Source organism: Pseudophryne corroboree, chromosome 3 (assembly GCF_028390025.1).
Source record: "Pseudophryne corroboree isolate aPseCor3 chromosome 3, aPseCor3.hap2, whole genome shotgun sequence".
In the NCBI taxonomy this organism is placed as follows: domain Eukaryota; kingdom Metazoa; phylum Chordata; class Amphibia; order Anura; family Myobatrachidae; genus Pseudophryne; species Pseudophryne corroboree.
The window spans coordinates 411,471,796-411,496,736 of NC_086446.1; the positions used below are offsets into that span (position 1 = coordinate 411,471,796).

Sequence of the window (24,941 nt, forward strand, 5' to 3'; positions counted from 1 at the left end):
ATATATATATATATACATACATATACACAGTGGGGCAAAAAAGTATTTGGACAGCCACCGATTGTGCAAGTTGACCCACTTAAAGAGATGAGAGAGGTCTGTAATTTCCATCATAGGTACACTTCAACTGTGAGAGACAGAATCTGGAAAAAAAAAACAGGCAATCACATTGTATGATTTTTAAACAATCTACTTGTATATTCTTGTGGAAAATAAATATTTGGACACCTACCAAGCAGCAAGATTTCTCGCTCTCACAGACCTGTTACTTCTTCTTCAAGAAGCTCTTCTATCCTCCACTCATTACCTGTATTAATGGCACCTGTTTGAACTGGTTATCTGTATAAAAGACACATGTCCACACCCTCTAGCAGTCAGACTGCTACCTCTCTACCATGGCCAAGACCAGTGAGCTGTCTAAGGACACCAGGGACAAAATTGTAGAGCTGCACAAGGCTGGGGTGAGCTACTCGACAACAGGCAAGCAGCTTGGTGAGAAGAGATCAACTGTTGGCGCAATTCTTAAAAAATGGAAGAAATACAAGATCACTGACAATTTCCCTCGACCTGGGGCTCCATGCAAGATCTCACCTCGTGGGGTATCAATGATCTTGAGAATGGTGAGGAATCAGCCCAGAACTACACGGGGGGATCTGGTCAATGACCTCAAGAGAGCTGGGACCACAGTCATAAAGGTTACCATTAGTAACACACTATGTCGTCATGGATTGAAATCCTGCAGCAACCCAAAAGGTCCCCCTGCTTATGCCAGCACATGTCCAGGCCCGTCTAAAGTTTGCCAGTGACCATCTGGATGATCCAGAGGAGGATTGGAAGAATGTAATGTGGTCAGATGAGAGCAAAATCGAACTTTTTGGTTTAAACTCCACTCGCCGTGTTTGGAGGGAGAAGAATGATGAATGGCATCCCAAGAACACTATACCCACTGTGAAGCATGGGGGTGGAAACGTCATGCTTTGGGGCTGCTTTTCTGCAAAGGAGACAGTACGACTGATCCATATTAAGGAGAGGATGAATGGGACCATGTATCGTGAGATTTTGGACAAAAACCTCCTTCCCTCAGGAAGACCATTGAAGATGGAACGTGGCTGGGTCTTCAGCATGACAATGATCCCAAACACACCGCCCGGGCAACTAAGGAGTGGCTCCGTAAGAAGCATTTCAAGGTCCTGGAGTGGCCTAGCCAGTCTCCAGACCTCAACCCAATAGAAAATCTGTAGGGGGAGTTGAAAGACCGTGTTGCCCGGCGACAGCCCCAAAACATGACAGATCTAGAGAAGATCTGCATGGAAGAGTGGGCCAAAATACCTGCTACAGTGTGTGCAAATCTGGTCAAGAACTACAGGAAACGTTTGACCTCTGTAATTGCCAACCGAGGTTATATTACAAAGTATTGAGTTAAACTTTTTGACTGTCCAAACATTTATTTTCCTCAAGAATATACAAATAAATTGTTTAAAAATCATACAATGTGATTTCCTAGGGTTTTTTTTTTTCAGATTCTGTCTCTCACAGTTGAAGTGTACCTATGATGGAAATTACAGACCTCTCTCATCTTTTTAAGTGGGTCAACTTGCACAATCGGTGGCTGTCCAAATACTTTTTTGCCCCACTGTATCTCTGAGGCATTACCTAGTGTGCCCCCCTCCCGGGCAGTGACTCTCCCAGAGACTTGTACAGTTGATACTCACTTTTGCTATTGGCGGTGTCCCACCACGGCGCATTGCAGTGAAGAAGCAATAAATAAACTACAGCTCCCAGCAGCCCTAACGGCGGGAGCTCCCGGCAGGAAGAGCTTCTGGGAACTGTAGTTTATTTTGTGCTTCTTCACTGTAATGCGCAGTGGTGGGACACCGCCAATAGCAAAAGTGAGTAGCAACTGTAGAAGTTACTGGGAGAGTCACTGCACGGGGGGGGGGGGGGCACACTAGGTGAGTTGGGGCTTGTGGAGGGAGCAGGGAGGGAACGGGGCGGGTCCGGACAGCCGAGGACAGTTTCATCCATCATTGCTCGGCGCCGTACACACTGAGCGATGATGGATGAACAAGCAGCGAGATGGGCAAAACACTGTGTGCAAAACACACGATTGCCAACCTCACTGTCGATGATGCGGGAGCTCAACGCCCGCCCATACACACCAGTAGATTTTGAGCTCAAAGCTGCTCAAAACGCCAATAGTGAGCTGCTTTGAGCTCAAAATCTCCTAGTGTGTATGGGCCTTAAGTAGATATTCTCCTAAGTACTGGGGTACCTAACTGATATTCTAACATTCTATAAAGATGGCAGGAGCTTCCATTAGAATAGAACATTTCCGCATCATGTTAATCTACAATCTTTGCTCATTTTTCTTGGCGTGACTCAACACCATAAACAGAAACAAGACAGCACTCCTGAACCTCAGCTAGAACAGAAACAAGACAGCACTCCTGAACCTCAGCTAGAACAGAAACAAGACAGCACTCCTGAACCTCAGCTAGAACAGAAACAAGACAGCACTCCTGAACCTCAGCTAGAACAGAAACAAGACAGCACTCCTGAACCTCAGCTAGAACAGAAACAAGACAGCACTCCTGAACCTCAGCTAGAACAGAAACAAGACAGCACTCCTGAACCTCAGCTAGAACAGAAATAGGGCCTAACTCACGTTTGTACACACTCGCCTACGCAGCTGCACATTTTTAGGCTACAAAATTGCTAATCACCACAAGAGAAGCTGCTGGCCAGGAAAGATAGACGTCCACCGGAGCCATCGTAAACCCATACGCAGCCTTTACGCAATGACAAGGAACATCAACTGCTAGGGTAGCCCTATAGCTATGCAGACTGGACATGACAGTAGTGATGTTGGTGCCTCATTTTTGTACGTACATGGAACTGCGCATGCACCGGCGCATGCCAGATGGCCAAAGGCCGTCGCTGCGCTACGATCGCCCCTGCCTGACAGGCAGAGGCGGTCGCTGGGCGGGGGCGGACCGGCGGCATTTGGCTGCCGTTTTGTGGGCGCGGTCCAGCCAACGCGGCCGACGAGTAGCTCCCGGCCAGCACGCTAAAGCTGCACTGGCTGGGAGCTACTTCTAAAGTGCAAAAGTATCGCCACTGTGCGATGCTTTTGCACTTCTGCGGGGGAGGGGGGGGCGGCACTGACATGCGGGGCGGGATAGCTCTGAGCTGGGCGTCCCCCCCGCATGTCTATGGTCATGATTGTAGCCCTGCAAAAATTTCCAGGGCTACGATCAACTCGGAATCACCTCCATGATCACGACTGAAGGCAGATACACGCCCCCTGAAAATGGTCATGACACAACTGTGGTTTTGCCGCCACACCTTGTTACCTCCCCCAAATGGTCCCTTCCTGTCAATCACTGTGGTAAATATCTCACTGGCACATTGGAGCGTGTGCAATGCGATCACAGCACATGCGCAAAATGCTGATAATCGCTCCAATGTGAAAATATCGGCTTGGCGTACAAACATGAATTAGGCCCACAGTCACCTTTACTAAGTTACCATATCCATACATTAAACGTGTCATTAAACAATTATATACCCCTTAATCGTATGAAAAAGCCACAATGTTATGTTATAACATTTGATTTGTTCGGCCATTCTCTATGGCATTTCTCATCTGCCCATATCTTACCTGTGGTCACCTCTTGTATGAGTTCAGCTGCATTGTGGCACCCATCTACCAATGCCCGTGTCCAATCTGCCAACTCTTGGTGTGTCTGTACACTAAACAAGTGTGTCTCTACCCCCTTTTGGGTGCCAGAGCGGAGGGCGAAAGCCAACTCTGTGTCATATAATGGGGAACTTTTAGGGGGTCCAGAGTGTACAAGTCTGTGAGAGAGAAAAAAAAGCAAAATATATGTTAGCACCAGGTAGGCTAGCCATGATAGCACCTTCTAATTCCCATAGACCATAAATGTGAGAAGGGTAAATGAAAATGAGCTAATGGGGTGGCTTTGTGCCATACAATGAATGTTTTTTCATTGTACTTTTAAACTGGCCCCACAAAGTGATGGTATCACCAGGTTTTAATCAGGAAAAATAGCTCTACAGCACAGACCTGCAGTGGAAGCAGTAAGATATACTTGAACAAGTATGGCAGTTTGGAATGTGGTGCATAAAGTCTGGGGGGCAGGGTGATAACGTGGAAAGAGATTAATGACAAACCTATCAGCTCCTGTCATTTTTCAAACTCCACCTGTAACATGACAGTTAGGAGCTGATTGGCTGGTATCTCAGTCCACTTTCTCTGTCTCCAAGCCTTAGAACACCTGCCCCTAAATACATCATAAAGGGAAATATTATTTTCAAAATTATATGAATCTATCATTGCTACCTAAAGTCATACATTACGAGCACTTACTACAGGTAACTGAAAAAAAAAAAGGAAGAACCATGATTAAATGCATTTTTCCATTCTACGGCTTTTAATCCATATGACAGAAATAATATGAAAAATATGCATCCTAGTTGCAAAAAGAAATTAAACATTTTATTGCTACATGCACTCGAAAAGCCTACAGCTCGGGAATAAGCCATTACTTCATCACCTTTGTAATATGTACCCTAAAAACAGCATATAGTTGGGAGGTATGGCGTACAAAGGTTTACAGAACTTTATGGCTATAGTTGTAGAGAAGTAGTTTCCAGGCATAGGCAAACGCAGGGGGGAGGGGGGTTCCGGTTGCCTAGAAACCACCATCCTCTTGGCAAGTGTCTCAAATTATGACAACAGCAGTAGTGGTATATAGTATGATTGCTAGAGCTGCCGCCACATCATGCAGTTTCAGACATAGAGCAGAGCTGCTGCACATGCCCAGTTGTAGCAGCGTCTTCTACCACGTTTGCTGTGTGTGTGGATTTGAGTGCTAAATCAATGCACTAGACCAGAGAGAAGCTACCAGGAAGAAGAGACAGGAGCCTTACTACGAGGTGGGAGAATGTGTGCTTAGAAAGCGCAGTACTGGTTCTATTATGTTTGTGTATTTATTCATTCATTATGGTATGTTTAACCTTTTCCTGACCACTTATTTTATTTATATTACAGTTTTTAAATATGTTTGATACAACCTATACCATTGATCATCTATAGTATTAAAAATTAATACTGTATTCCATACAGCATCCAGTGTATAATAAAAAAACAACAACAATGTTTACATTATGTCTAGGGTCATTACTAGGTTCTTCTACCACTTCCCCAGACTCCTGTACTTGCTCCAATGGTCTGCAGAGTGGGAGATAGTGGATTGCATTTGGAAACCTCTAGAATCCTGCGTTTGCCACTGAGAGGGGATCATATGGCCAGAGGGAGAGCATTCCTGGCGAAGTACAAGAGTATGGAGAACCAGTGTGTCTCATTATGGAGTAATGTAGAAATGTAATTTCAGTAGTGACATTAATTAAATTCGATAAGGGAGTAAGCTAAACCTGTAGAGCAATTTAAACATGCTTGGGATAGGCATATGAATATCCTTACAAAGAATTAAGGTTCAAAAAGGGTTGAGATTGCCTAAAGGATAAAAAAAAAGGGACAGACTAGATGGGCCAAGTGGTTCTTATCTGCCGTCAAATTCTATGTTTCTATGAAATGGCAAGTAAAGTGGCAGGAGGTCAGACTTTCATGTAAACTTTACGCTTTTAAACCATGTGCTTCTAAATGTTTTCTACCCTCTGCACAATGAGGTACATTCAATTTTAGGAGGCTACTCCCAAATGTCTGGGGTAGGTTGGCAATTTAAAGTGTTCTAGGAATGTGAAGAGGTGTATGTGCTTAACATTGTTATCATATGGAACATCAGTGGTTGCAGTAATTACTTTCTGCCAATAGATGGTAGTATAATCATTCAGCGCAAATCTACCAGGAAGCATGTCAGACATATAATTTAGTAAGCTGTTCCGATTCTTAGGCTAATGCTCTCGGCATTAATGTTTACATTCTCCAGCCAAAAGTTCCCCTGTTACTCAAGCAGTTCAGCTGTAAAAATGCTGCTTTCCCAAACTCAAGTAATTGGTTTAAAGATGTCACAGGTGAAGCAATTAGCTCACACCCACTCACTAGTTCTCCCAAGTTTATGTATTTGGAAGAGAATTGCTTATTCTAAATAGTTAAAAAGTCCAAGGACAAGACAGTCCTGAAACTCACTTGTATACTATATTAATTTCTTTATATAGCCAACATACTCCAGTGTTTTATGACTGGGACGATTGGTCTGCTCGTGAAACAACCATTTTTTAGATCTGTTAATTTCATTGCTTGCCCCTTACCTGGTGGCAATGAGTGGGTGGCAGAATGCAGGTTTACTGAATCCGTCCCTGGTGTGCGGGAGACTGTTGTAAAGCAGAAGATCTTTCTCTGTTAGAACAGCCAGGTAGTGCCTCTTCCCATCCTGTGTAAGCTGGAAAAAAAAATCAATACATTTATACTTCCAGAATGGAGACAAAAGTAATTGTTGCAATAATCACTAACCCGCCTTTTTTCCCAGAAACTATACAATACCTGTTCCGTCAGCCAGCCCATCTGCTTGACCTCCTTACCCAGGAGTTGTTTGACCTCCTCCTGGAGCCGTGATGTCAGAGCAATGACATTGGTATGAATGGCTTTGAACCAGGACTGGGCTGTACCCTCATCCTTTGCTCTGAGAAAAAGGACATCTCTTCCATCTGCTGAACATAGCTCTATGTACCTACAAAAGAAGAATAAATATAAATATATACATATGTATAATGGTTGTTAGTCTGGCACTCCGCTTACCTCTATGATATGTGCCCAGGTGCCTTCAGCATGTACGCAATGCAATCAAAGAAAAAATGCTGCAGCACTCCAGGTCTAATAATCAAATATGTGTATTGTACACAACAAAGTGGTCACATAAATGTCCAACGTTTCGGGACTTAGCGTCCCTTTGTCAAGGTGTGAACAAACTTGACAAAGGGACGCTAAGTCCCGAAACGTTGGACACTTATGTGACCACTTTGATGTGTACAATACACATATTTGATTATTAGACTTGGTGTGCTGCAGCCTTTTAAAAAAAAAAAAAAAAATATATATATATATATATATATATATATATATATACACACACATATACAGGTTGAGTATCCCATATCCAAATATTCCGAAATACGGAATATTCCGAAATACTGACTTTTTTGAGTGAGAGCGAGATAGTGAAACCTTTGTTTTTTGATGGCTCAATGTACACAAACTTTGTTTAATACACAAAGTTATTAAAAATATTGTATTAAATGACCTTCAGGCTGTGTGTATAAGGTGTATATGAAACATAAATGAATTGTGTGAATGTAGACACACTTTGTTTAATGCACAAAATTATAAAAAATATTGGCTAAAATGACCTTCAGGCTGTGTGTATAATGTGTATATGAAACATAAATGCATTCTGTGCTTAGACTTAGGTCCCATCACCATGATATCGCATTATGGGATGCAATTATTCCAAAATACGGAAAAATCCGATATCCAAAATACCTCTGGTCCCAAGCATTTTGGATAAGGGATACTCAACCTGTATATATATATATATATATATATATATATATATATATTAGCTGAATACCCGTGCTTCGCTACGGGATGAAGATGGTAAATTAGAATTATAGTTGTTTGTTAATTTACATTGGTTGGAGATTTAGTATATAGGAATATCTTGCTTCCTTGGCCCACTGAGTGTAGTGGCCGGACCCCTTTTTGGTCCCCCAAGGGACCCTGCTGTTCTCACTATAGGACTCTCAGTCTGTGGCTTGTTTCTGCCTCCATTCACCTCCCCACATCATGTCAGTGCCCCTGTGAAATTATCGATTTATTTACAGTTCCTTATATAGCACAGCACATTATACATTAAGCATTATATGCATTATACATTATGCATCTCCTGATATACTCTGTGCTGCTGGGGGACCCTGCTACTTCCACTATATAACTCTCAGTGTGTGGGTTCGTGCTACCTCCATTCCCCTCCTCACATCATGTCACTTCCCCATCACATGCAGCCCTGTCCTGCCTGACATATTAATCATCTCCTAATATACTGTATGCTGCTGGGGACCCTGCACCTCCCACTATATAACTGTCAGTGTGTGGCTTCCTGCTACCTCCATTCCCCTCCTCACATCATGTTGCAACCACTGTCACATGCAGCCCTGTTGTCACTGACATATCATGCATGTCCTGGTATAGTCTGTGCAGCTGGGCCACCCCTAGGGGTGCTAGGGGTGTGTTACCCCCACAGTGTTTGTTCCCAGATTGTAAGTCATATGTGTACCAATTTTGTTGTAAATTGCTCCAGGCATTCCAGAGTTATGCTGTCTGCTGAAATACTCTGTGCTGATGCCTCACCCTTAGGGGTGCTAGGGTGTCTAACCCCCACAGTGTTTGTTCTCATATTGTAAGTCATATGTGTACCAAGTTTGGTGTAAATTTGTCCAGCCATTCCGGAGTTATGCTGTCTCCTGAAATACTCTGTGCTGCTGTCCCACCCCCAGGGGTGCTAGCGGTGTGTTACCCCCACAGTGTTTGTTCCCAGATTGTAAGTCACCTGTGTACCAAGTTTGGTGTAAATTGCTCCAGGCATTGCAGAGTTACGCTGTCTGCTGAAATACTCTGTGCTGCTAACTCACCCCTAGGAGTGCTAGGGGGGTCTTACCCCCACAGTGTTTGTTCCAGGATTGTAAGTCACCTGTGTACCAAGTTTGGTGTAAATTGCTCCAGGCATTGCAGAGTTACGCTGTCTGAAGAAATACTCTGTGCTGCTACCTCACCCCTAGGAGTGCTAGGGGTGTCTTACCCCCACAGTGTTTGTTCCCAGATTCTAAGTCATATGTGTACCAAGTTTGGTGTAAATTGGTGCAAGCATTCCGGAGTTATGCTGTCTCCTGATATACTCTGTGCTGCTGTCCCACCCCTAGAGGTGCTAGGAATGTCTTACCCCCACAGTGTTTGTTCCCATATTGTAAGTCATATGTGTACCGAGCTTGGTGTAAATTGCTGCAGGCATTCCGGAGTTATTCTGGAAAATACTTATACACATACATACATACATACATACATACATACATACATACATAAATACATACATACACACACACACATCCATTTTTGGCGATTACAGTTGATGGACAGTGACATTTGTAAAACTAGTTCTTAGCAAGCACCTGGGACCTAAAGAGAAGCTACCTGCCAAGTTTCAAGATTGTAGGCCTTGTGGCTTAAGAGATATTGTGATGAGTCAATCTGTGAGTCAAACCCCTTTTTTGCCTCTATATATATATATATATATATATATATATACACAGCATATATACAGTATATATAGATATATATAGATATATATACACAGGTTGAGTATCCCATATCCAAATATTCCGAAATACGGAATATTCCGAAATACGGACTTTTTTGAGTGAGACTGAAATAGTGAAACCTTTGTTTTTTGATGGTTCAATGTACACAAACTTTGTTTAATACACAAAGTTATTAACAATATTGTATTAAATGACCTTCAGGCTGTGTGTATAAGGTGTGTATGAATCATAAATGAATTGTGTGACTGTAGACACGCTTTGTTTAATGCACAAAGTTATAAAAAAATATTGGCTAAAATTACCTTCAGGCTGTGTGTATAAGGTGTATATGAAACATAAATGCATTCTGTGCTTAGATTTAGGTCCCATCACCATGATATCTCATTATGGTATGCAATTATTCCAAAATACGGAAAAATCCGATATCCAAAATAGTTCTGGTCCCAAGCATTTTGGATAAGGGATACTCAATCTGTATATAGATATAGATATATATATAGATATATAAACAAACAATGTACTGAATCGGCACTCACTGTCGTGAATAGTTGCTCCGGTGCCCTCCGAAAAAGAATACATACATATAGCTGTCCTGGCAAGCGGCAGCACTCAGAGTCTGATCTCCGTAGATTAAGGTGCAATAGTGCTTTAATAAATCATGGTGTACGACGTTTCGGGGCCACAACGCCCCTTCTTCAAGGTGATACAAACAATAACTGTAAAACAACATACCTTTAAACCATTAGAAGACCCGCGAACGGGACGAGCTGGCCGGCTCACCACTGATGTGACACACTTCCGCCCCTCGGACCTGTCAACCGCGACTTCCTGGAGACCTGGGAGCAGTGAGGTAGCCATGGCAACCCATGTAACCCAGACGCCGAAAACCCGGCGCTGGGAACAGTAAGGCAGCCGTGGCAACCCGTGCAAACCAGACGCCGGGAGCCTAACGCTGGCATGATACAAGGGGCTGGGATAAAACATAGTATGACATATAGTAACTTCTCAAATACTGACAATGTGATAATAAGGGTGTACATATATAGATCAATACTATATACAAATAGTCACTATCTAAAAACAGCAACCATCAGAACAACATGTCTAATTACATGATCCATAATAGCCATATGGTATATCATCTATAAGCAATCAATTCCAGTATCTATCTCCTAATCATAAAGATAGATTCTAAACAATTCCTTCTAAAATGTATAATAGAGGCAAAGTATACATGAACTGAGCACCCCCTAAATGGTATTCCACTGGATCTTATCGTTAAGCCCTGCTGGCTTAATGGTGTTCAAGACATGTATCCATCTTGCCTCCATCCTCAAAAGCTGGCCTCCCCTATCCCCTCCTCTTAAAGACTTGGGGACATGGTCGATGATTTGAAATCTTAGATCGCGCAAAGAGTGCCCTAGCTCTGCATAGTGCCTGGCCACAGGTTGGTCCGACACCTTGCCACCCAAGGCACTCTTGGCAGCAGATCTGTGTAAGGCGAGTCTTTCCCTGGCCGTGGGAATGGTTTTACCCACATATTGCAGCTTGCACGGGCAGGTAATCACATAAATGATATGAGACGTGGTGCACGAAAGAACATGGTGAATCATATGTGTTCTGCCTGTATTACTGGAAATAAATGAAGACCCGGTTTGTAAATATGTACATGTTTTACAGCCCAGGCACCGATAGCAGCCTGGGGCTTTGGACAGGAAGTTAGTGGTTACAGTTGAACCCATTCCTGTCACATCCGCATGTACTACATGGTCCCTAATATTCTTACCTCGTGTAAAACACGTGAGCGGGTGCTTGTTTTTAAATGTGGGTAAGCTCTTATTGGATGATACTATGGGCCACAGGGCCCTCAAAGCTCTTGGGACTACTGGACTGGAGACGTTATAGTTGGTGACAAACGGGACAATTTGTCGATCCTTTCCTTGGGTTTCAGCATGTCTGCTTTAGGCATAGACAAGACTTCTTGTTTGTATCGTAGTAAATCTGAACACTTATACCCTCGTGCTACAAACCGGTCTACCACTATAGTGAGGACCCCGTCTAACTTCTCGCTGTCACTGGTAATTCTAGCTGCCCTTATAAGTTGGGAATGAGGAAGACCCATTTTTAGGGCCCTAGGGTGGTGACTGTTATGACGCAGTAGGGTGTTTTTTTCAGTGGGTTTGTAATAAACCTCTGTACTGATCTTATTGTTACCCAGGCACACCTTAACATCTAAATAGTTGACACACCTAAAGTCACTTGATGCCGTAATCTTAATAGGAGATTGTCGACTAGTAATACTAGTTACCAGTGCGTCAAACCTCTCCTGGCCCCCTGTCCAAAGAATAAAGATGTCGTCAATATATCTAGAATAGTGTAAGATATATTGACTGACATCTGTGAAATTGAAAAACATTTCCTGTTCCTCCTTAAACATAAAAATGTTGGCGAACGATGGGGAGACATTGCTCCCCATCGCACACCCGCTAATTTGGCAGAAAAACTTTTCGTCGAACATAAAAGAATTTCTAATTAGCGTCAATTCTAACAATTGTAAGAATAGGTCCACATCAATGGAAGTCACTCCTTCTTGGATCAGGAAGGACCTCATTGCCAGTAGGCCCTGCGAGTGCGGAATGGCAGTATAGAGACTGCAGATGTCGATCGTACACAACAACATGTCATCCGGAATCTTCCCCAGTGAATTCAACCATGTCAGAAAGGAGGTAGTGTCCTTCATGAAATTGTGCTGTTTAACAACTAAGGGCTGGAGGATGTCATCCAGAAAGATGGAAACCGGTTGATACAACGACTGCTGGGCCGAGATTATAGGCCTACCTGGAGGCCTAGTAAGGCTTTTATGAATTTTGGGTACCGTGAACAAAATCGGTACCCTTCGATGCTCCTGCTTTAATGCCTGGCATAGTTTCTCCGAAATCCATCTGGAGAACTGTGCTTGATTCAAGAAGCATTCAATCTCAGCCTTGTATTGTGCTGTTGGATCCGTGGATAATGATTGGTATACTGTTGTATTCGCCAGCTGGTTATAAACCTCACTCTTCTAATCTGATAAATTCTGGATCACAATCCCGCCCTCCTTATCGGCGGGGCGGATTATTATGTCCTGGTACGACCCCAGCTGTTTGAGTGCTCTCATCTCAGATTTGGATAGGTTATAGTTGATTTTGGAAGATGCAGCTGAATATTTGGTCATTGAATTGTCCAAGAGATGCGTCACAGATTTAATTGATGCATTGCTTGACTGTGGGTCAAAAGTGGACTTGTGCCTCTGTCGGATAAAGTGTTGATGTAGGTCTGTGCTAATGTTGCCTTCACGGTTTTGGAAAAACTCCTGCAGATGCATTTTTCGTGAAAAGGTATGTAGTTCCATCTGCCACTTGAAACTATCAAATTTATTGGTAGGTGTAAAAGATAAACCGTGATTTAACACCTTAATCTCCAGACTACGGAGAGGCCGGTCAGACAGATTGTAGATTACGGTAAGTCTTCCTTTTGTAAGTCGCTCTTTTGGTTTCTTTCGCTTTGACGGCCCCTGCGGGTGGGCGTCCTCTTGTTCTTGTGGTTTCTAGAGAGGTCCCTAAAGGGATACTGGTGTTATCGGACGGACCTTCTGATTCTACTACTGCGAATTCATTGTCGCTATTGGATGTGGTGGAATCTTTATGGCGCATCTCTCGTCGATTGCGCCAACTGTGCTTAGACCTTTGGTTGTATGGCCTGTGGTTTCCGGGCTCCCCTCCAAAAACCCACCGGTACACTCTGTTATTCTCGTAGTCATCTTTGACCGTTAGATGCTTGTTACGTTTGAACTTTATAAGTTCTTTCTTATACTTCTCACACTGGCTCTGTAACTTAAGAACAAGATGTTGATTGTTTTCCAACAGTAGTATATCCTTATATTCCGCTTCCATCTCTTGGATCCTGTCCCTGGAAATCTTCAGTTCCCTCCCTGCTTCCTCTATAACCAATAAAACCAAATCGAAGCTGCATTTATTTAAAATACCCATCCACTTAGTGCAAAACTCAGAATTAAAACGGCCAATAGTCGGGACATTGCGGATTCTGAAACCTTGTGGGATCATTTTGTCCAGAAAATAATCTGAAAGTGAGATGCCGTGCATTAGATAGTCTGTCTCCCGTCTTTTGAGTTTGTACAATTGATGGTTTAATAGTTTAAAGGTATGTTGTTTTACAGTTATTGTTTGTATCACCTTGAAGAAGGGGTGTTGTGACCCTGAAACGTTGTACACCGTGATTTATTAAAGCACTATTGCACCTTAATCTACGGAGATCAGACTCTGAGTGCCGCCGCTTGCCAGGACAGCTATTTGTATATATATATATATATATATATATATATATATATAAACACATACATAAATACATACATACATACTAGGAGGCTGGTCTTCAAGCAAATAAAAAGCAAATGTGTACTTATTTATATTGTATATCAAGCCTGGATCTCCAATTGATTTCTGAATAGAGATAAGACCATACCTCCCAACATGACCCTCTCCAGGAGGGACAGAATGCTCTGCTCCTGGACTTCCCTCTTAATGTATGATTGCCTTCACCTGTGGTGAAACACCTTTCTAATCCATTAACCTGTTCAACCCATGGCCTGGTAATCATACATTAAGAGAAAAGTTCAGAAGCACTGTGTCCCTCCTGGAGAGGATCATGGTGGTCATTCCGAGTTGATCGCTCGCTAGCAGTTTTTAGCAGCCGTGCAAACGCTATGCCGCCTCCCACTGGGAGTGTATTTTAGCTTAGCAGAAGTGCGAACGAAAGGATCGCAGAGCGGCGGCAAAGTTTTTTTGTTCAATTTTAGAGTAGCTCAATACCTACTTCAGACTGTTCAGTTCCTGTTTTGACGTCACAAACATGCCCTGCGTTCGCCCAGCCACGCCTGCATTTTTCCTGGCACGCCTGCATTTTTTCGAACACTCCAGGAAAACGGTCAGTTGACACCCAGAAACGCCCACTTCATGTCAATCACTCTGCGGTCAGCAGTGCGACTGAAAAGCTTCCTGTAATAGTACGTCGAGCGTGCACATTGTGCCACATGCGCAGAAGTGCCTTTTTTTGCCTTATTGCTGCACAGCGAACAAATGCAGCTGGCAATCAACTCGGAATAACCCCCCATGTTGGGAGGTATAATGAGACTGAAATGTGTAAGACTTAGTACAATTCTTGGGCCACTAACATTAATGTTTTTAAGTCTCCGACTTTTGTGTCACAAGCATCACTGCGTAGTGCTTTATCTGAGACCTAATGGCATATACAGACACTTAAACTATACATGCATAGATATGGCCAGATCCCAAAGCTCTGTCTTTGCAGCCTACGTGCTCATCCTGCAGGGCACAGTGACTGCATTCTCATGATGACAGCACACAGTCAGATAGGGTTATACTATCCAGATCCTGATCAAATCTGAAAGATTAGATCAGATGTTAATATGGATAGACAGCCTGTTTAGGTTCATACAGGCAGCAATTGGTATCTAATTAGCCTAAACAGGTCCTATTTTTCTGACAGAAGTACAGAGTATATAGCCATCCTTACAGATGCACCTGGCTCAGGGCTGGCTAACTAGTCAGACAACCTAGCCCTTGATAATGTTTTTTTGAAGCACCTGTCATACAGGCAGAGTACACAACATAGAACTTCTATATTTTCTCTTACGTCCTAGGGGATACTGGGAATCCATTTAGTACCATGGGGTAAAGACAGGTCCTCTAGGAGCCATGGGCACTATAGAAGTTTGATTAGGTGTGCTGGCTCCTACCTCTATGCCCAGACTACCAGACTCAGTTTAGAAAATGTGCCCTGGAGGAGCCTGTCACGTTTCTGGAAGCTCCTGAAGAGTTTTCTGCATTTATTTTTTTAAGTTTGTTATTTTCAGGCAGGACCGGATGGCACCAGCCTGCCTGCTTCGTGGGACTTAGGAGGAAGGGGGGGTGGAATGGCCCAACCTCTCTCAGGGTTAATGGTCCTGTTCTCCGCTGACAGGATGTTAGCTCCTGAGGGAACTATTCTCAAGCCCCACCACGGCGAGCGTACATTCCCACGGCACGCCGCCACCCCTAACAGAGCCAGAAGAAAGAAGAGTGGTGAGTCCTCAGCCGGCGTCCCAGCTAGCGGGTCACCGGACATTATGGCGGCATGATTATACGGAGACGCACGGCTTCTAAACAGGACGAACTGCGTCTAGTGACTGTGTATGGACACGGACGCTGAACAGCGGCCACAGTACCCAGACTGGGTACTTACGAGTGTTCAAATTCAAGATGGAGTCTCTGAGGGCCGTGATCTCAGGTCTGGAGGAGGGGGAATTCCAAGTGTCTCTGGATATCAAGGATGCGTACCTTCATATTCCGATCTGGCCACCTAACCAGGCTTATCTACGGTTTGCACTCCAGGACTGTCACTACCAGTTCCAGGCCCTGCCATTTGGTCTCTCCACGGCACCAAGGGTGTTCACCAAAGTGATGGCAGAGATGATGTTTCTACTCTGCCAACAAGGGGGTATATTTACTAAAATTCGTATTTTTCAGAATGAGGTTAAAGTTCAAACACGAATGACATCGCAAGTGTAAATGTGCAACTTTTTGAATTATTACAACTAATTTACTAAGCTGTCGTATTCTGCATTTTCGTGTTTTCCGATGTCGATGTCATTCGTATTTTTTGGCAGTGTTTTACGGGAGTGAATAGTAAAACACTAGCAAGGATAAGAGTGGGGATGACTTCATCGGGAATACCCTTACGGCCTAAAATCTGGCGTTCAACCGCCATGCCGTCAACCGTAGCCGCTGTAAGTCTTGATAGACGAACGGCCCCTGCCGCAGCAGATCCTTGCGAAGAGGAAGAGGCCATGGATCTTCGACTAACAACTCCTGAAGATCCGGGTACCAAATTCTCCTTGGCCAGTCTGGAACTACAAGGAGCGCTGGAATCTGTGATTTTCTTAGGATTCTCAGAACCTTTGGAATGAGAGGAAGTGGAGGGAAAACGTACACCGACGGATACACCCAAGGTGACGTCAGTGCATCCACTGCCGCCGCCTGAGGGTCCCTGGACCGGGAACAATACTTTAATCGTTTTTTGTTGTGGCGGGACGCCATCATGTCTATGTGGGGAACCCCCCATAGATTCATTAGTAGGGAGAAGCCCTCCTGATGGAGGCTCCACTCTCCTGGATGTAGATCGTGTCTGCTGAGGAAGTCTGCTACCCAGTTGTCCACTCCCGGAAGGAAAATTGCCGACAGAGCGCTTACCCGAGTCTCTGCCCAGCGAAGAATCTTTGTGGCTTCTGCCATTGCTGTTCTGCTCTTTGTGCCGCCTTGGTGGTTTATGTACGCTACTGCTGTCGCATTGTACGATTGGATCAGGACAGGCCGGTTTCGAAGAAGATGCTCCGCTTGTAGAAGGCCGTTGTAAATGGCCCTCAACTCCAGCACGTTTATATGAAGAAGAGTTTCCTGACTTGACCATCTTCCTTGGAAGGTCACCCCTTGTGTGACTGGCTCCCCAACCCCGGAGACTTGCATCCGTGGTCACTAGGATCCAGTCTTGGATCCCGAATCTGCGTCCTTCTAAGAGGTGAGAGCTGTGTAGCCACCACAGGAGTGAAATTCTGGTGTTGGGGGATAGAACTATCCTCCGGTGCATATGAAGGTGGGATCCGGACCATTTGTCCAACAGGTCCCACTGAAACACTCTGGCATGGAACCTCCCGAATTGGAGGGCCTCGTATGCCGCCACCATCTTCCCCAGCAATCGAATGCATTGATGATTGGAGACAGTTGGTGGTTTCAGAATGAGTTTTACCAAACTCTGAATTTCCAGTGCCTTCTCCGGAGGGAGGAACACTCTCAGCTGGACCGTGTCCAGAATCATACCCAAAAATGCCAACCGGGTTGTTGGAATAAAGTGTGATTTCGGCAGGTTCAAGAGCCAGCCGTGCTGTTGTAGAAGCGACAGAGACAGTGCAATGTCCTGTACCAGTTTTTCCTTGGACCTCGCCTTTATCAGGCGATCATCCAAGTACGGGATAATTGTAACTCCTCTTTTTCTGAGGAGAACCATCATTTCTACCATGACTTTTGTGAAAATCCTCGGAGCCGTGGCCAGGCCAAATGGCAACGTCTGAATTTGGTAATAAGTATCCTGGATTGCAAACCGGAGATAACTCTGATGAGGGGGATAAATGGGAACATGAAGGTAGGCATCCTTTATGTCCAAAGACACCATGAATTCCCCCTCCTCCAGGCTGGAGATCACCGCTCGGAGAGACTCCATCTTGAATTTGAATTTCTTCAGGAAAAAATTTAGAGATTTTAGGTTGAGGATTGGTTGTACCGAGCCATCCGGCTTCGGCACTACAAATAGGCTTGAATAAAACCCTTCCCCCTGTTGCGCCCGGGGGACTGGGATCACAACCTGATTTTGAAATAATTTTTGTATTGCTCCACAGACTAGAGCTCTGTCTGGAAGCGAAACTGGTAAGGGTGATTTGAAAAAACGGCGAGGGGGAACGTCTTGAAATTCCAGTTTGTAAACTTGGGTCACAATTTGTAACACCCAAGGGTCCAGGTCCGAGCGAACCCAAACCTGACTGAAAAGCCTTAGACGTGCCCCCACCGGTGCGGTCTCCTGTAGGGGAGACCCGGCGTGATGCGGTGGATTTGGCGGAAGCCGGGGAGGACTTCTGCTCTTGTGAACTCGAGGAAGCGGGAGTTCTCTTGCCCCTTCCTCTACCTCTGGTAGCGAGGAAGAAGTTACCTCGGCCTTTTCTATATTTGTTGGGCCGAAAGGACTGCATTTGATAGTGCGGTTTCTTCTGTTGCGCAGGAGCATTAGGTAAATAAGTAGACTTACCCGCAGTGGCCGCTGATACTAAATCAGTAAGGCCGTCACCAAACAGTTCCCCACCCTTAAAGGGAAGGGACTCCATGTTTTTATTGGAATCCGCATCAGCATTCCATTGTTGCGTCCATAGCGTACGCCTAGCCGCAATAGACATAGCATTAGCCTTAGCCCTCAGGAGGCCAGCATCTCTTGCAGCCTCTTTCAAGTACGCAGCCGCGTTCCTGATATAACCAAGCGTCACTAGGATGCTATCCCTATCCAGAGTATCCAAATCAGCAGATAAACTTTCAGCCCATTTTTCAATGGCGCTACTAACCCACGCTGACGCAATAAGCGGTCTAAGCTGCGTCCCCGTGGTAATAAATATAGCTTTTAAAGTAGCCTCCTGCTTACGATCAGCCGGCTCCTTAAGAGTCGTCGACTGAGCTGCAGGGAGCGCTACCTGTTTTGACAAGCGTGCTAGGGCTTTGTCTACTGTGGGTGGTGTTTCCCACTTATCCCTATCAGCTGCGGGAAAGGGGTATGCCACCTTGATCCTATTAGGGATGAGAAATTTCTTATCAGGTGTATTCCAAATGCCATCAAAAAGATCATTTAGTTCAAAACAAGGAGGAAAAGAAACCGAGCGTCTCTTTTCCTTGTAAATAAGGAACCTCGTTTCTGGTGTAAAGGGGTCCTCATCAATACGTAATATGTCTTTGACAGCCACAATCATATATTGAATACTCTTAGCCAATTTAGGATCTAATCTAGAATCAGCATAATCGGCACCGGTATCAGAGTCCGTGTCGGTATCTGTGTCATCTAATTGGTCAACACCACGTTTCAGTGACCCTTGTAATACAGTGTCATCTACTGATTTCTTCCAAATCTGCAGTTAAGAGTCAGATTCAGTAAACTTTTGATTTAACATTGTAACATTAGCATTTAAAGCATTTAAAGCAGTTAACCAATCAGCCGTCGGCGGTGCCAACAGGACCCCCAAAACATTTGGTGTCCCCAATAAATTATCCCCCTGAGAGGAAAATTCTGCCTCAGACATGTTGTCTCCCTAACAGCACCCAAAGAAAAGCCTGTGAGGGAACAAAAGGAAAGGAGCCAGCTCACACACCAGCGCCAAAGTGCAGGTCTGAAAACACCCTCAAGTGTCACAGAGCTGCAGCGCTATATATTTGTATAGAAATAATCTGCCCCCCCTCGTTTTTATAGCCCCTGGTACTTGTCTGCTGTGAGGAAGGACCAGCGCTGCTGCTTGGAGGAGGAAATGGCGCCAAGTGAGCCTGGAGGAAGAAGCCCCGCCCCCAACATGGCGCGCTTCTTCCCGCTTATCTTTACATGTTTATCCTGGCGGGGGTTTGCGGGCAGTGCCAGGGCACTGTACAGATATGCCAGCCTTATTTATGAGGTATTTTTAGCTCCCCAGGGCCCCCCCCCAGCGCTCTGCACCCAACGGTGTGTACAGTCCGGGAGCCTGGCGCGCACTGAGCAAATCATGCTGCGCGGTACCTCTATATGACGTCTTTGTTGAAGAGAAGATGTCTTTTCCTCACATACTCACCGATCTTCTGACTTCTGGCTTGAAGAGGGGGACGGCAAGCTGTGGGAGAGAGCATCCAGGAGAGCCCGGCATTCATCTCCCCTCAAGAGCTGAAGGCATCCTGTCAGCAGCAGCAGAGCCCTGAAACTCATTAGAAGTGGGTCTAGACTGCTCTCCCCTCTTTCCCACGAAGCAGAGAGTCTGTAGCCAGCAGATCTCCCCAAAATAAAAAACCTAACATTAAGTCTTTTCAGAGAAACTCTAAGAGCTCCCCCGAGTGCCTCCATCTCGCAGGGCACATTTTCTAAACTGAGTCTGGGGAAGGATATAGAGGGAGGAGCCAGGTCACGCCCCCTTTGAAAGTCTTAAAGTGCCCATGTCTCCTGCGGATCCGTCTATATCCCATGGTTCTTTTGGTGTCCCCAACATCCTCAAGGATGTAATAGAAATATATATATATATATATATATATATATATATATATTTAGCTATATATAAAAATCTTACCGTTTTGATAATAGCATTGCTGAGAAGATATTAGATCAGGGGTGGTGGGGGTGAGGCAGAGCAGCATTGATGCAGGACAGGGCAGAATGGCAGGGAAGACTGAGGTGACATTTTGCTTAGTTTTCAATGGCACCTGCCCCATTGTTATACCGGCCCTGGCAGGCAGGCAGGGCTGTTCTTCACTTAGCTGTGATCGTAACGCCACCTCCCCCTCAGCGCACACCCAGTCCCAGTCCCTGGCCGGCACTCAGGAGGCAGACAGGAGGAGACAGCGAGTGAAAACAGGGGAAGTCCCCATTGCCTCTCCTCCTGACCTCCGTGACTCCGTCCTCTTGACCCAGGGACCATTCCTCTCACGGGCGGCTGACAGAGCGGTGCATCAGCATAATATGTCTGATTGACTCATTATAATAGCTGGTGGCTGAGGGTCCCTTAATAACACTGGGCCCCGGTGCAATGCACCAGCTGACGTTCCGCCACTGGGGGTGCAGGGGTTCGGCTCATTTTGGTATCACCCCATTGAAGGGTGACACCTGGGTGCGGGCCTCATCCCCCGCACACCCCTCTTGACGTCACTGCGTGTAGAGGACCAAGGACTTCCCCGCCACTGACTACATTTTTGTGGCTAGCACCTATCCTAATAGGAGCCGCTGACTGTTGTGTTGCCACAGGTCAGTGATCCATTTCCTCTCTTTCTTTTTACCTGGTATCCCCTTTCTCTTAGTATACTCCTCTTCCCTCATATTGCTCCTCATTCCCTCTTGACCCTTCTGCACACAAGGCTGGTGCAAATATTGCAAGTGAGGCACACAGAGGAGCTTTGGCTCCCATAGCAATGTAGCTATCACAGCATATAAAAATGTGCAAGTGTTTTGGGGTGATTATTATAGAGGGGGACTGGTGGGGGTTATTAATGTTATGTTGCGGCTTTTTATGACATATAGTTTCTGGTGGGTAGTGTCAATGTTATCTGGTGGCCCTTTATTAAAAGGTGTGGACTGATTGGAGTAATTAACTATGGGACTAATTCAGACCCGATCGCTGCTGTGCGTTTTTGCACAGCGAGCAATCGGGTCTGTACTGCACATGCGTATGCACCGCATATGAATGCAATGAGGGATCTCTATTTAATGTGGGGTATTCATTTATTTCCATCGTTAAAGGGTCATTCAGATGTGGTTGGAGTAGCTATCACTGCTTCCATGGAAGCAGCAGTGATGGTGCTGTATGGTGATGCAGCAGGAGGCACCTATTACAAGCAGATGCTTCCTGCTGCAGTAGTGATCTCACCTGCATCCTAGGACGCAGCATCGGATCTCTCAATCACCATCGGGCGGCTTATGGCACCCTACAACAGATCCCTGACCTCTTCCCACCCCCTAAACGGTGGCGACATGCCTCTGTTTTCACGAACCGAGCATTGGTACTTTGCGCATGATATCGCAGTTGCAACCTCACCTGAATGACCCCATTGTGTGTTTATTTGAAAGATGTCAGTATTGTATTTGGGCTTGTGGTAGAGTGACACACCGCCCCATGTGAGTAAGGGGTTAACCTCCTAGGATTCAGGTGGTGACTCCACCTCTCCCTTACCCCTGGTTAATTCAAGTGTGTTTGTTCTGTGATGCAGGTAGGATCTGTACCTGTGAATCTCTATGTGGTATGCTGTTACACTTCTAAACTATGATAATACTATGCTGATGCTACCTTGCTATGTTCCTTCTATGTTGCAATACTGCTAATCTGATGTTTCAACATTGCCTTGTTACTGCTGAAACACTACTGTACTGCTGTGACTAATTAAGGAGTGTTTAGTTACTACTTCGTCAAGACTTTAAAGATTTAAAGCGGGAGATGGTTGAGGGGGAGGCCTAGTGTTAACTCTTTGCTTGACTTTTCAGAAATATATAATTACAGTCAAAGGTGTAGTTGCAGTCAGTGTGGTCTCTATAGGGCCTGCCGCTCAGGCCGCTCCCCTGGACCTGCCTCCTCTGCACCAGGTGAATGGCTGGGGAGGTACTGGCTAGTATCAGAGCCAGATTTACACACATATATATGAACCCGATGGTTCATGTGGGCATTATCCACAGGTGCAGCAGTATTTACTGCTGGAGATTTGTTGAGTTTTGATCAGTGATGTGCGGACAATAGAGGCAGGGCCTCACCCGTAATACTCCAGAGTTTTGACTTCAAAATGATTAGAATAATACAAAGAAGATATTTATATAGTCTTTATATTTTCAGATCATTTTTATAGTCAAAACTCTGGAGTATACTGGAGTATGACAGGAGAGGCTCTGCCTCACCTGCCTATCTTGTCCGCTCATCACTGCCTTACACCGCAGATGTGATTCCTAGACCCTGCATGCTGGGAGGGATGGTCATAACACATTTCCCAGCAGCCCCGCTTCCTGCCGTCTCCAGCTGTGTCCAGCAGCACCCCCAGTGTTCTCTCTGCCTGCTGGGAGGGGCGATGACTTCACACACCCCACCCCTCAGCATTCCTTGCAGAACAGTGGCAGAATGAGGTCCTTACTGACGTCAGGGGCGGGGCTACAGGTGGTGGCAGGACTCAAGTTGGCTTGATGGTGACTAAGATGCTCCGTCAGGGCATCCCTGCTGTGTTGCAGCTCCAGGTGGTAGCAGGACCCCAGTAGAGATGTGGCCAGGTGTTCCAAATTTGGAACAACTGGTACACCATTGTTATGTTCACCTAATATTGGACTGAGAAGAACATAAGCAGAAATGCAGATGTGCTATTTATATTCTCTTAGAATAGATGTGGACTGTTTTTTATTTATGTATTTTTTTTAATCTATATTCCCCAATTGATTTCTGCAAATACTGTTATTATATGCTTTACTGTGGCTAAAACACATGAAGCATCTGCCGTTCTGCAGCATGGGAGCTAAGTACACACAGGCCTGGGTAAACAACACTCAGTTGAGCGTAGGTAATTTGACCTCTCTACAGGGGGGCTTTGAGAAGCATTTACGAACATGTCATAGCTGCACTGCAGCATAGTATATGGCGTACTTTATTGGTGTTGATAGAACGGCAACTTATTTTACCACTTGTTACTGAGGGGCAGATGTATTAACCTGGAGAAGGCATAAGGAAGTGATAAACCAGTGATATGTGCAAGGTGATAAAGGCACCAGCCAATCAGCTCCAATATGTAAATTAACAGTTAGGATCTGATTGGCTGGTGCCTTTATCACCTTGCACGTATCACTGGTTTATCACTTCCTTATGCCTTCTCCAGGTTAATACATCTGCCCCTGAGTGTGAGCACAGACAACTTCAAGATTCATGCAATACAAAGTACACTTTGGTCTCAAAACATGTGCATAGGAGCCCTAACTGAACAGTCACTAGGCTTTATTGATGTTTCGTATATATGCCTGGTTACAATGCCTTTGTGTAGTATGCGCCCTACAGGTTAATTTCTGTAACAAGGTAACACACTATCAGGATTGGTGAATATATGCAAATATGTCATAGTTAATTATGAGGGATGAGCTTACATTGAAGGTAGGTGCTATGGTTTCAGTATTTTCTAGTTAAAAAGACTCCCTGCCCGAAATTTCCGAATGCGGTTTCGCACACTGGATCCAAAACAGCATTGATAATAAATACAGGTTTTGTATTTAACCTTTAAATCCAGCAACTAAACAACTAAAGACGCAGTGGCTTTGCATAGCACACTTTGTAAAGGTGCATGCAGACTTGCCGAGAAAATGAGCGGCGTCGCTCATTTTCTCCCTTCCTGAGCAGCGTTGCTCACTTTCTCAGCAAGTGTGTATGCAGCAACCGACCAGCGATGAACGCCTTCGCGGTGCTTTCGGCTGTGCAGGCAGCTCAATTTGGACTGTCGTCCAAGAGCTGCCTGCACAGCCCGGCAGCTGCGTGACGTCGCTGAGCGATATGAACGTCATATTGCTCAGTGTGTATGCCCGGACGCCAATCGGCCCGGGAGGGGAAACACTAGGCGATGTCGCTTCCAGAGCACGTCGCCTAGTGTGTACCTACCTTTAGTCTCTGAAATCTACAGCACACAGGCTGTTCAGAACAGTTTAAACTGGATTATGTTCCACCCAAAGCCAGAACAAACATTAATTTTCAAATCCTGTTATAAATTGTAGTACATTAATTAAAAATGTATATTTTTGGAAATGTCTACATTTGGTGTGCTGTATGAACACATTAAAAAAATATACAAAAATACAGATATGTGTGCATTTTTTAAGAATTATCTAATACTGTACGTCTTAACCAGAGGCGGATCCATAACAAAATGAAAGGGGGGTTCTCTTTGGTGTTTCTGAAAAAGTGTGTGTGGTCTCACAGCAAAGGGCGTGGCCTCAAAGGGAATTACATATTCATCACGTTTCCTCACTCTTATGCTAGCCTCCTCACCCACTCCCCAGCTCATGCCAACCTTTGCCTCCTCAGTCCTCACCCTCTACCCTCAGTCCTCACCCACTCCCCTCAGCAGTCACAGTGAGCTACTCTTCCTAGTCTCTGGCCTCCGAGTGACAGTCCTCTCTACCACCTCCTGGCCCCTCTTCCCGTACACAGCACTGGTCAGCTCCTCATCTCAATCCCAGACTGCTTTTCTGAAGAAGACAGGGAGAGGCAA

General features: G+C 45.1%; 1 protein-coding gene across 1 annotated transcript in view; it reads right to left on the reverse strand.

The window, feature by feature from the left end:
- The window catches only part of SNTA1 (syntrophin alpha 1), a 107,985-nt gene that overhangs the window by 11,890 nt on the left and 71,154 nt on the right, over positions 1-24,941 (reverse strand). The window contains exons 4-6 of the mRNA XM_063960203.1: positions 6,527-6,713; positions 6,295-6,425; positions 3,662-3,858 (exon numbers count right to left, since the gene is read on the reverse strand). Of these exons, the coding sequence (XP_063816273.1) occupies positions 3,662-3,858; positions 6,295-6,425; positions 6,527-6,713 (515 nt within the window). The remainder of the gene's footprint in view (positions 1-3,661; positions 3,859-6,294; positions 6,426-6,526; positions 6,714-24,941) is intronic.